The following is a 10,911-nucleotide window of genomic DNA, read 5'->3' as shown; positions in this document are numbered from 1 at the left end:
GGAGAGAGGGGGGGGGAGAGAGAGAGAGAGAGAGAGAGAGAGAGAGAGAAAGAGAGAGAGAATTTTTAATATTTATTTTTCAGTTTTCGGCAGACACAACATCTTTGTTTGTATGTGGTACTGAGGATCAAACCCGGGCCGCACGCATGCCAGGCGAGCATGCTACCGCTGGAGCCACATCCCCAGCCCCCAAGGATAAATTTTTTTATGAACAATTTAAGCTGTTCACAGTGTAAAGATTACCGTGTTTCATGTATGTCTGATGGTAACCAAATAAAAATGCCTATAGAAGACACAAAATGAAATGAGAAGGGAAAAAAGCATGTCAATATAAAATACACACAAAGGAAGCAAGGTAGGAAAAGGAACGACCAGCTACAAGACACACAAACTATAATTTTAAAACTGGCAATAATAGGGCTGGGGCTCAGTGGTAGAGCGATTGCCTTGTACATGTCAGGCGCTGGATTTGATTCCTCCGCACCGCATAAAAATAAATGAAAAAAATAAAGGTATCGTGTCCATCTACAACTAAAACAATTTAAAAAAAACTGGCAATAGTAAGTCCTTCCTTATTTTAAATGTAAATGGCTTAAAGGTTCTAATAAAAAGATAGCATGGCTGAATAGATTAAATATGACGTAATTATACATTATCTACAAAAGATTCACCTTAAAATTTAAGGACATATATAGGTTGAAAGTTAAAGGATGGAGGAACTGGGGTTGTGGCTCAGAGGTAGAGCGCTTGCCTAGCATGTGTGAGGCACTGGGTTCGATCCTCAGTACCACATTTAAAAAACATTAAAGGTTATCAAGTCCACCTATAACTAAAAACAAATAAATAAATTTTTTTTTTTTTTAAGTTAGGGCTGGGGTTGTGGCGCAGAGGTAGAGCAGTCGCCTCGCACGTGCAAGACCCTCGGTTCTATTCTCAGTACCACATAAAAATAAATAAGTGAAATAAAGGTATTGTGTCCAACTACAACTAAAGAGTCACTATAAAAAAACAATCAATTCACCTGGAATATATAACATCAGAAGACCCAAAAATGAAGCAAACATTGACAGAATTAAAGGAAGAAATAATTCCACGAAGAGATTTTATTACACTACTACACAATAATGGCAAATGCAGCCATACAGAAGATAAATAAGGAAACAAGACTTCAACAACACTACAGATGAACTGAACTTAATAGACATATACAGGAAACACCACTTGTGGGGCTGGGATTGTGGCTCAGCGATAGAGCACTCCCCTAGCACTGGTGGGTCCCGGGTTCGAACCTCAGCACCACATAAAAATAAAGGTATTGTGTTGTGTCCATCTATACCTAAAAAATAAGTGTTGAAAAAAGAAAGAAAAAGCCACTTGACAGTAACAAAATACATATTCTTCTATATGTGCACAGGGAACATTCTCCAAAATAAATCACTTTGTCGCAAAACAAGTCTTAATAAGTTATGGGGGGGCTGGGGATGTGGCTAAAGCAGTAGCGTGCTCGCCTGGCATGCGCGCGGTGCTGGATTCGATCCTCAGCACCACATACAAATAAAGATGTTGTGTCCGCCCAAAGCTAAAAAATAAATATTGAAAAATTCTCTCGAAAGAGGGGAGAGGAGGGGAAGGGAGGGGAGGGGAAGGGAGGGGAGAGGAGGGGAGGGGAAAAAAATAAATAAAGAATAGAAAATAATACAAAAAAGCATGGCTGAGAGTGTAACTCTCATGTGTGCAAAGCCATGGTAATGCAAAAGAAAAAACTTGACTATTCCAGTTGCTTTTTTGAAAAGAACAATCAATCAAACTAAGTTTAAAGTCTTTGAGAGAAAGAGAATCAATTAAAATCAGAAATAGATACATCACCAAGAAGAAACAGATACATCCCTAGAAATATATAATCTATCAAGACTAAATGAAATGACTCATGAAGAAATAGAAAATCCGAGCAGACAACCTTCCAACAAAGAAAAATCCAGGATCACTGGAAGCCAAGGACTAACTCTGACAAGGAAAGCCAGACAAAAGATACTGCAAGAATGTTATAGACCAATATGCTTGTGACTACTGATGCAAAACTCTTCACAAAATACTAAAAAACTCAACAGTAAATTGTTAGGAATCACACTCATGACCAAATGTGATTTAATTCTGGGATGGTTGTTTAAAAAAAAAAAAAGAATTATTAAATAGACCATATTAACAGGATAAATAACCCCCCCCAAAATCATATGATCATTTCAATTGATGCACAGAAAGCATCTGACAAAATTCAACCACCACTCAGTAAGTCAACAAACCAGGAAAATCCCATAAATACAATAAAGATGATATATGCAAAGATCCCAGCTAACATTAAATTCAATGGTGAAAAACTGAAAAGATCCCCACTCTAGAGATGCCTTCAAAACAGTACTGAAAGCTCAAACAAAGTAACTGGACAAGAAAAAGCATTCAAACTGGAAAGTAAGAAGCAAATTTTTCTGCAAAAACACAATCTTATATGTAGAAAATCCTAAATATTACATTAAAAATGTGGTAGACCAAATTCAGCAAAGCTGTAGAAGACAAAATTAACACTAAAAAAATCTTGCACTTCCAGCAGGGCGCAGTAGCTCACACCTGTAATCCCAAAGGCTCCGGAGCCGGAGATAGCAGAATCTCTACCAAAGTTCAAAGCTAGCCTCAGCACCGGTGAGGCGCTAAGCAACTCAGTGAGACCCAATCTCTAACTAAAATACAAAACAGGGTTGGGGATGTGGCTCACTTGTTGAGTGCCCCTCAGTTCAAGACCCAGTACAAAAAAAAAAACAACACTAGAAGATATCCATACTACCAAAGCAAACTTCACATTCACTGTAATTCCTATCAAAATTCCAAAAACAGCCAGACACAATGGTGTGCACCTGTAGCATCAGCAGGAAGATTACTTGATCCCAACTTCAAGGCTAGCCTGGGTACAACAAGACCCTGTTTCCAAAAAACAGAAACAAAACAAAAACACCAATATGGAACATGTTGTAGAAATAGAGAAAAACTCTTTAAAATTCATATGGAATTTCAAGAGAACCCCTAATTAAACAAAACTATCTTTAGGGAAAAGCTGGAGTCCTTACCCTAATTTCCAAACATATCCAAAGCTATGGCAATTAAACAATATGGTACCAGCATAAACATAGATATAAAGACTAACAGAATAGAGAGCCCTGAAATAAATAAACCATCACATACCGAGTCAAGTAGTTCTCAACAAGGGTGGCAATATTATTCACAATGTGGAAAGATAGTCAAAAAACAACAGAGTGAAAAGACAACTTATGGAATAGGAGAAAATATCCACAAATTATGTATCAGATACAGTGGTTAATATTTACAATATATAAAGAACTGTCACAACTAATAATAACCAGGTTAAAATATGGGCAAAGGACTTGAACAGACTGTTCTCCAAAGAAAATATACAAATGGCCAATAAACCACTGAAAAGATGTTCAACACCAGAGAAATGCAAATCAAAACCATAATGGGATATCACCTCACCCCCATTAGTATGGCTACACTCAAAGAAACAGAAAACAAGTTGTTAACAAGGATACGAAGAGCTAAGAGCCCTTTTGCACAATCAGTGGAATTTAAAATGGTGCATCAACTATGGAGAATATGGAAGTTCCTCAAAAACTTACAAGTAGAATTCCTATTAAAATTACAGGGGCTGGGGCTGTAAAGCGTTTGCCTAGCATGTGTGAGGCACTGTGTTCAACTCTAGAAAAACATAAAATAAAAAATTACAGGGCTGGGGTTGTGGCTCAGTGGTAGAGTACTTGCCTAGAGTACATGTGAGGCCCTGGGTTCAATCCCCAGCACCACATAAAAATAAATAAAATATTGTGTCCAACTAAAAAAATAAATATTAAAAATTACTATGTGGGGTTGGGGTTGTGGCTCAGAGGTAGAGAGCTCGCCTACCAGGCATGGGGCACTGGGTTTGATCCTCAGCACCACATAACAATAAAATGAAGATGTTGTGTCCACCTATAACTAAAAAAAAAAAAAAAAATACTATGTAACCCAGCAATTTCACTTTTGGATTTATATCAAAAATAACTGAAAATGGATCTCAAAGAGCTATTGCACATCCACATTCACTGCTGCATTTATTATTCACAAGACAAGATGTAGAAGCAACCTAAATGTCCACCGACTAATAAATGAATAAGGAAAAGAAGAAGGGTGCCATTTGTAGTAGTGCATGCCTGTAATCCCAGCATCTCAGGAAACAGGGACAGAATGAGGAGGGGGTGCTGTGGTACAGATCAATGGCAGAGCATGTGCTTAGCATGCAAGAAGCCCTGTGTCCGATCCCCAACACCACATTGAAGGGGATTTAAAAAAAAAAAAAAAGGAAAACTGAGGATATAGTTCAGTGATAGAGCACCTTCCTACCATGTGCCAGGGCCTGGGTTCAATCAATACAAGTGGAAAAAGAAAGAGTTCCTATCATGGATGGATCTTGAAAACAATATACAAAGTTAAAGAAGCCAGATATAAAAGGGTCACACATTATCTGATTCTATTTCTAAGAAGTATATGGAACTGGCAATAGACTGGGGAAAATTGAAGGAAGACTGGCAATAGATTGGGGTAAACAAATGTTCCACATTTGATCATGTGGACTATTGCATACTCTGTGAAAAATACTAAAAACCATAAATTTTTTTTAATATTTATTTTTTAGTTTTCGGCGGACACAACATCTCCGTTCGTATGTGGTGCTGAGAATCGAACCCGGGCCGCACGCATGCCAAGTCGAGCGTGCTGCCGCTTGAGCCACATCCCCAGCCCTAAAAACCATAAATTGTACTATAAATTTTATGATGTGTGAATTATACTTCAATAAAGCTGAGAAGGGAAAATGTACCATGGTAAACAATTTCAGGACTCTCACATTTAAGGATACTTAATTTTATCCTCAGTGACTACACTGTACGTTCATATCCTGACAGATTTTTACTGTTTCCCTCATACTGCTAAGGTAAGATACCCCTGGTATTTTTATCTACTTATAAATCNCATTTTTTTCTGAATTGTGGGTGGAGCCTCCTGAAACCAAAACCTTAGATGCTGCCACAGGACTACTGGTAGTAGTAGAACAGTCACCACGAACAGGACTTCGATAAGACACCAGATTCTGAGCAGTCATCAACCTTTGCTCCTTGGTCTTACTATCATGCATATCTTTCAACATCATTAGCAATGTACTAAATTTGTAGTCTGGTTCAATAGGTATATGATTCTGACTAGAAGCAGAAGAAAAAAGTAACGGTTTTGATGGCTTTGATGTTCCAGAGTCACTGACATCATCACCTAAGGATCTGTAAGAGAGTTCCTTCAATTCAGATAGAACATGTTTAACTACTGCTGTTTCTATGTCACTTGAATCCCTGGTTTTCTCATGCATGTTGTTCAGTAGTTTTAGCCCATCCACCTTTCCAGTTTTAGAAATGCTGGCCAAAGGAGAGCCTTTGGTATCAGAAGAGCAGCATTTCAAACCACAGTCCTCATTTGTACCTTGGGGTTCTACTATAACTGGATTTTCTTTATGTTTACACTTTATACTTCGGAACTTGGGCTGTTTGCTTTTTGAATGTAACAGAGCTTGATTTGTAGTACCACCCTTTATCAGTGTGTTTTCACTGGAAATGCTTGATGGTGTGTTAAATTTTGGAGAGAGACCATCATTTCTAAACTCCGATTGGGTTTTGTGGACGAGAGTGGTCACTTTAATATCAGTGAGATTAACCGGAGATGTCTCAGTTCCAGGATCTACTGTCTTTGTACAATCTAATAAGTGGTCTGTATGTGAGTTAATGAGAGATTTCTGTTTTGCTTTCACCCTAGTGTTTGTGGCAGGATACCTAGAATACTTCATCTTTTCATTTTTCTGCATGGATAACATGTTCTCTCTTCTATCAAATGTATCTGTAATTTCAAGGACACTGTTATCAGACTCTGAGCTGTGTTCTACAGGGTCTAGATCACTACTTCCATCATCAGAAGTGGTACAGATACTGATGGAATCACTTCGCTTTTCCTCATCACCAGCTCCAATATAACAGAGCTGTACTTTTGAACTACACACCAGACCTCGCTGAAGTTTCTTTTTCTCCCCAGAATGTTTAGAGATCAAGGCACCCTCAGACAAGCCCAATAAAGAATCACAATTTGAAGTCTCAAATTCTTTCTTTGCACTGTTTTTGCCACACGAAGAAAACAGGAAACTTCCTGGGGCAGTGCTGGACCCTGTGAGGCTGTTTGCTATCCTTGAAAGTTCATTAGAGGCCTGCTTATCAGATACATCCCCAGAGATAAAGTTTAGGCCAAGGTTCTCTGGAATCTTACCCCTCCGTTCTTCTGTATGTGCTTCAAATTGCATGACGCTTTTTTTCACACTAGTCCTTTTTGGATTATCAGAGCTCTTTCTGGCTCGAGACTTAGCACAGGGCTTTTCCTTCTCATCTGCAGAATGCTCAGAATCAAAAGCCAGAGATTTCAAGCAGCCATTAAGCAACAGATCATGTTCTGATTCAGGATCATTTGTACAGTCCTCAAATGGCATATCCTCCTCACTGTCCAACTTGCCTGAACTAGTGACACATTTTCGGTTCTTTGACCCTTTAGGAACATCATATTGTTCAGCAAGACCAACACTGGCTTCCCATTTACTCAAAATTTTCTGAGGAACCTTAAATGTAAACGAGAAAAAGCACAACACTTATCAGAGAAATGTGAGGCGACACTGGAAGAAAATGAATAAACATCTTTCAAATCAGAAGCTTGTCTAAACTTTGTTGCACTTCTTCAAGGTCTTATTATGAGACTTGTCAGAAGTTATCATGTTGATTTACCCTCAGTTTACCTAAAAGGGATTCCCCAACAATACTTCTGTCAATAAGATTCATCATTAGAGGAGAATTAGTGTCATAAATTCTCTGCCCTTCTTGGATTTATAAACAAAAAGAAGTAGCCATTACTCAGACTACAACTGAAAATATTACATTTCTAAATCAGACCTTCCTTCCTTACTCCTCTATAACTTAGAATAAGGATTTATTTTCTTTCTGACTTATGAAGGGCATGCACATGCTCAGATGCAAAAGAAAGAAAAAGTTTAAAGATGAATATGAAAATATAGGCCGGGAGGAATGAAGAGATCAGATCTAATTCTAGGAAACCTGAATTTTAAAATTCTACCTATCACTAGGGCATCTAGCTAAGTACATACAAAGTGGATTATGCTCAATTTATCTCTGGGGCATGATTATGTAGTACAAAGACACTTGGGTATAACAAAATACATGTGTTCTTTTCTAGAATCTTCACAGCATGAGGACCTTTGAGGCTCTGTGAAACATATCTAATTTTCTAGGCTCTTTCCTTCCTTGGCTCCATATAATAGATACTAGTCAAGTATTAACATTGTTAACTCTAAGTGTTCACAATTAATTTTAATACTTGTGAAAAAGATGTTCTGCTGAGAATGTAAAACTGTCACTAAAGAGGCACTAAACAATGTGGTCTCTTTTATATGCAAATATACCCACTAATGCTCATGTCTCTGACTAAAGTAAATCAATGTTCCAGAACAAGAAAGTACTAGATAAATCCTACGAAAAGAAGGGTGATAAATCTACCTAGCTAAAAGCATAAAATAAAAATTCTGACAACTTCCTACCATTAATCATCCAAAATAATAGCAAGTTAAACTCCTTCATCCTAACAACATATACTAATAGTTTTTATATTTTCAAACTTATAACAGGGTATTTTATACTTACTTCTAATCAGAACAGTTCTACAAGGTACGTTATTAGACAGTTTAGAGATAAAGATGAGTCTAAAAGAACTTATAAAAGTGATAGACCCTGTATACTAATTTAAAATTATCCTAATCATAATTTTTTTCAAAAAATCTAAAAGTACTTATTTATACATATTATATATACACAGTGAAGTAAGAAACAAACTAAGAATTATTTCTTCTTCTAAAGTGACTATAAAAGTAAGAACTGGTGCTGAGCACGGAGGGGCACACCTGTAATCCCAGTGCTTGGGAGGCTAAGACAGGAGGATCGTGAGTTCAAAGCCAGCCTCAGCAACAGTGAGGCGCTAAGCAATTCAGTGAGACCCTGTCTCTAAATAAAAACAAAATAGGGCTGGGGATGTGGCTCAGAGTACCCCTGAGTTCAATCCCTGGTACCAAAACAAAAACAAGTAAGCAAAAGAATTGACTATTGAGCTGGGGATGTGGCTCAAGTGGTAGCGCGCTCGCCTGGCATGCGTGCCGCCCGGGTTCGATCCTCAGCACCACATACAAACAAAGATGTTATGTCCGCCAAAAAACTAAAAAATAAATATTAAAAAATTCTCCAAAAAAAAAAAAGAATTGACTTAACAACAAAACTGGAGGGAAAAATTAAAAGAAAATTTTTCTCAACCAACATTAGCATCAAGCAAAAGAAATAAGTGTTCATGATTAAAATATATCCAGGTGTTGAAAGAATGAATTCAACACTGATAAAACATTAAAAAAACTTGTTAAAAAGCTGATTATTCTGACTTTTAAGAGAAATAATTAGTCCAGAGGATGAGAAGTAGAATATTTCATTTTAATGATCACTTTCCTCTTACCTAAGAAATAATCAAAAAAGTCTGGTCAGGTGGTATTGTATTGTGGCTTCTCTTAGAGACAAGGTAGAGGTATCTAAAGTCATTTCTTCAAAAACAATGTAAAGTATTTCAAAAGCTTACTTCACCCTCATCCCTGCAAAAAACCTGCTTACTAGCTATTTTCTCAAAGATACCCTACTAACAAAGAAAATGGCTTATATTTCAAGAACAATGCTTCTCCTCTCTGCCAACCTAGAAGTAGATAATTTTTAAGAAGCCCCTTATTGAGATTTTATTTTTACCTTATGCCTATATCCTTTTTCTTTCTGCTTTCCTCTTTTCCTAAGGACAGGTAGTTCTTCAAATTGATGCCTGCCTTCAAACATGACGATTGCTTTTCCAGCCACCCAGGCTCTTTCAGAAGGGTCTCCAAAAGCCTCCACGTAATATTCCCGATATGGTCTCCGATTGGCAACTAGATAAGGATAAAAATCAGTGTCACTACTTCTTCATCTAGAGAATAGCCTTACCCCTACTGCCAAAGATGCTTAGTCTCTAGTGACAATCAATTAACATGATAAAATACCAACAGAACCAGACAATTGGGAGTAGATCACATAGAAGAAAAATTATACTCAATTTATATGGCAAGAAAATGCATGAGAGTTTTTGAAAATATCAGTAGTTTAGTCTAAGTATATGTTAGGGATCAGTTAGAAAGAGACATGGAGGCACATGCCTGTAATCCCAGCTACTCAGGAGACTAATGCTGGAGAAATCTCAAGTCCAAGGTGGCCTCATCAACCTAGTGAGACTGAGACTCTGTCTCAAAATACAAAGGACTGGAGACACAGTTCAATCATACAGTGCCCCTGGGTTCAATTTCCAGTACCAAAACCTCAAACAAACTGGTTAATTAGCTAATAGCAAAGCAAACTAAGGGAGTAGTCAACAAAATTCATCATTAGCTTATAATGTTCGACAGCCTCGCCAGACACAGTGGTGCATGCCTGTAGTCCCAGTGGCTCAGGACGCTAAAACAAGAGAATCATGAGTTCAAAGCAAGCCTCAGCAACGGCTAGGCACCAGAAAAGTCAGTGAGACCTTGTCTCTAAATAAAACACAAAATAGGGCTGGGGATGAGGCTCAGTGGTTAAGTACTCCTGAGATCAATCCCTGGTTCCAAACCCAAAAAAAACAAAAAAAAAAGGAATGGGGGGGGTACTATAGCTTCATTGTCAAAAAATAACGTACATAAAGTAAGTTGCAGCAATACAAACAATAATCAAAAAAAAAAAAAAGAACAAATGACTAAGAACACTAGAAACACTACAGTAAAATATATAAGGCAAAAAACATGATACAATGCATTAACATTAATGTAGTAGCTTTCTGGGCCAGATACTATACGAGGTCCTTTTTCCCTAGAAATCAGTAGTATGATCCCAATTATATAGACACACTAAGTTTAAAGTTATTCAGACAGCAAACTTGTAGTCAAATACCTGCTTTGGAAATCTAAACAGCAAAAAAGAAAAGAAATGAAATGAAATCCAGGGAGTCCATAGTTTCTTCATTTCCTAAGTTCTATGTGTACAATCACCAAGATAAATTAAAAACTGTATGCTAAGAAAAGATATTTGAATTCATCTAGTATATATCTCCCACAAGTTTAGCATTTTAGCATCTTTCTATTTAAAAAAAAAAAAGGTTACAGGGCTAGGGTTGTGGCTCAGTGGTAGAGCGCTCATCTAGCATGTGTGAGGCCCTGGGTTCGATCTTCAGCACCACGTAAAAATAAAAGATATTGTATCCAACTACACCTAAAAAATAAATATTAAAAAAAAATTTAAAAAAAAAAAGGTTACAGCAGGGTTTGTGGCTTAGTGGTAGAGCACTCGCCTAACATGTGAGGCACTGGGTTCGATCCTCAGCACCACGTTAAAAAAATAAATAAATAAAATAAAGGTATTGTGTCCAACTACAACTTATATATAAAGAACCTTTTAAAAAAGGTTATAAAAGTAATTACAGAAGTTTAGCGATTTGTTGCTTTTTCAAAAAGAAAAGGATAATCATTGAATGTAAAAGTTAACTTTAACTTGAATCTAGTTCCCTTACTATAATCCATATCCTATTTGGTTTTTTTTTTTTTTTTGCAGCACTAGAGATTAAATTCAGGGGTGTTCTACTACTAAGCTACATCCCCAGTCCTTTTTACTATTTTATTTTGAGACTGGGTCT

The 10,911-nt window shown here is 37.1% G+C and overlaps 1 protein-coding gene across 1 annotated transcript in view; it reads right to left on the bottom strand.

The window, feature by feature from the left end:
• Positions 1-10,911, bottom strand: part of Nsd1 (nuclear receptor binding SET domain protein 1) — a 113,637-nt gene that overhangs the window by 80,551 nt on the left and 22,175 nt on the right. The window contains exons 3-4 of the mRNA XM_015488448.2: positions 8,970-9,142; positions 5,061-6,742 (exon numbers count right to left, since the gene is read on the bottom strand). Coding sequence (XP_015343934.2) covers positions 5,061-6,742; positions 8,970-9,142 — 1,855 coding nt within the window. The remainder of the gene's footprint in view (positions 1-5,060; positions 6,743-8,969; positions 9,143-10,911) is intronic.

This window comes from Marmota marmota, unplaced genomic scaffold (assembly GCF_001458135.2).
Source record: "Marmota marmota marmota unplaced genomic scaffold, marMar, whole genome shotgun sequence".
In the NCBI taxonomy this organism is placed as follows: domain Eukaryota; kingdom Metazoa; phylum Chordata; class Mammalia; order Rodentia; family Sciuridae; genus Marmota; species Marmota marmota.
This window is presented reverse-complemented; position numbering and strand designations above follow the sequence as displayed.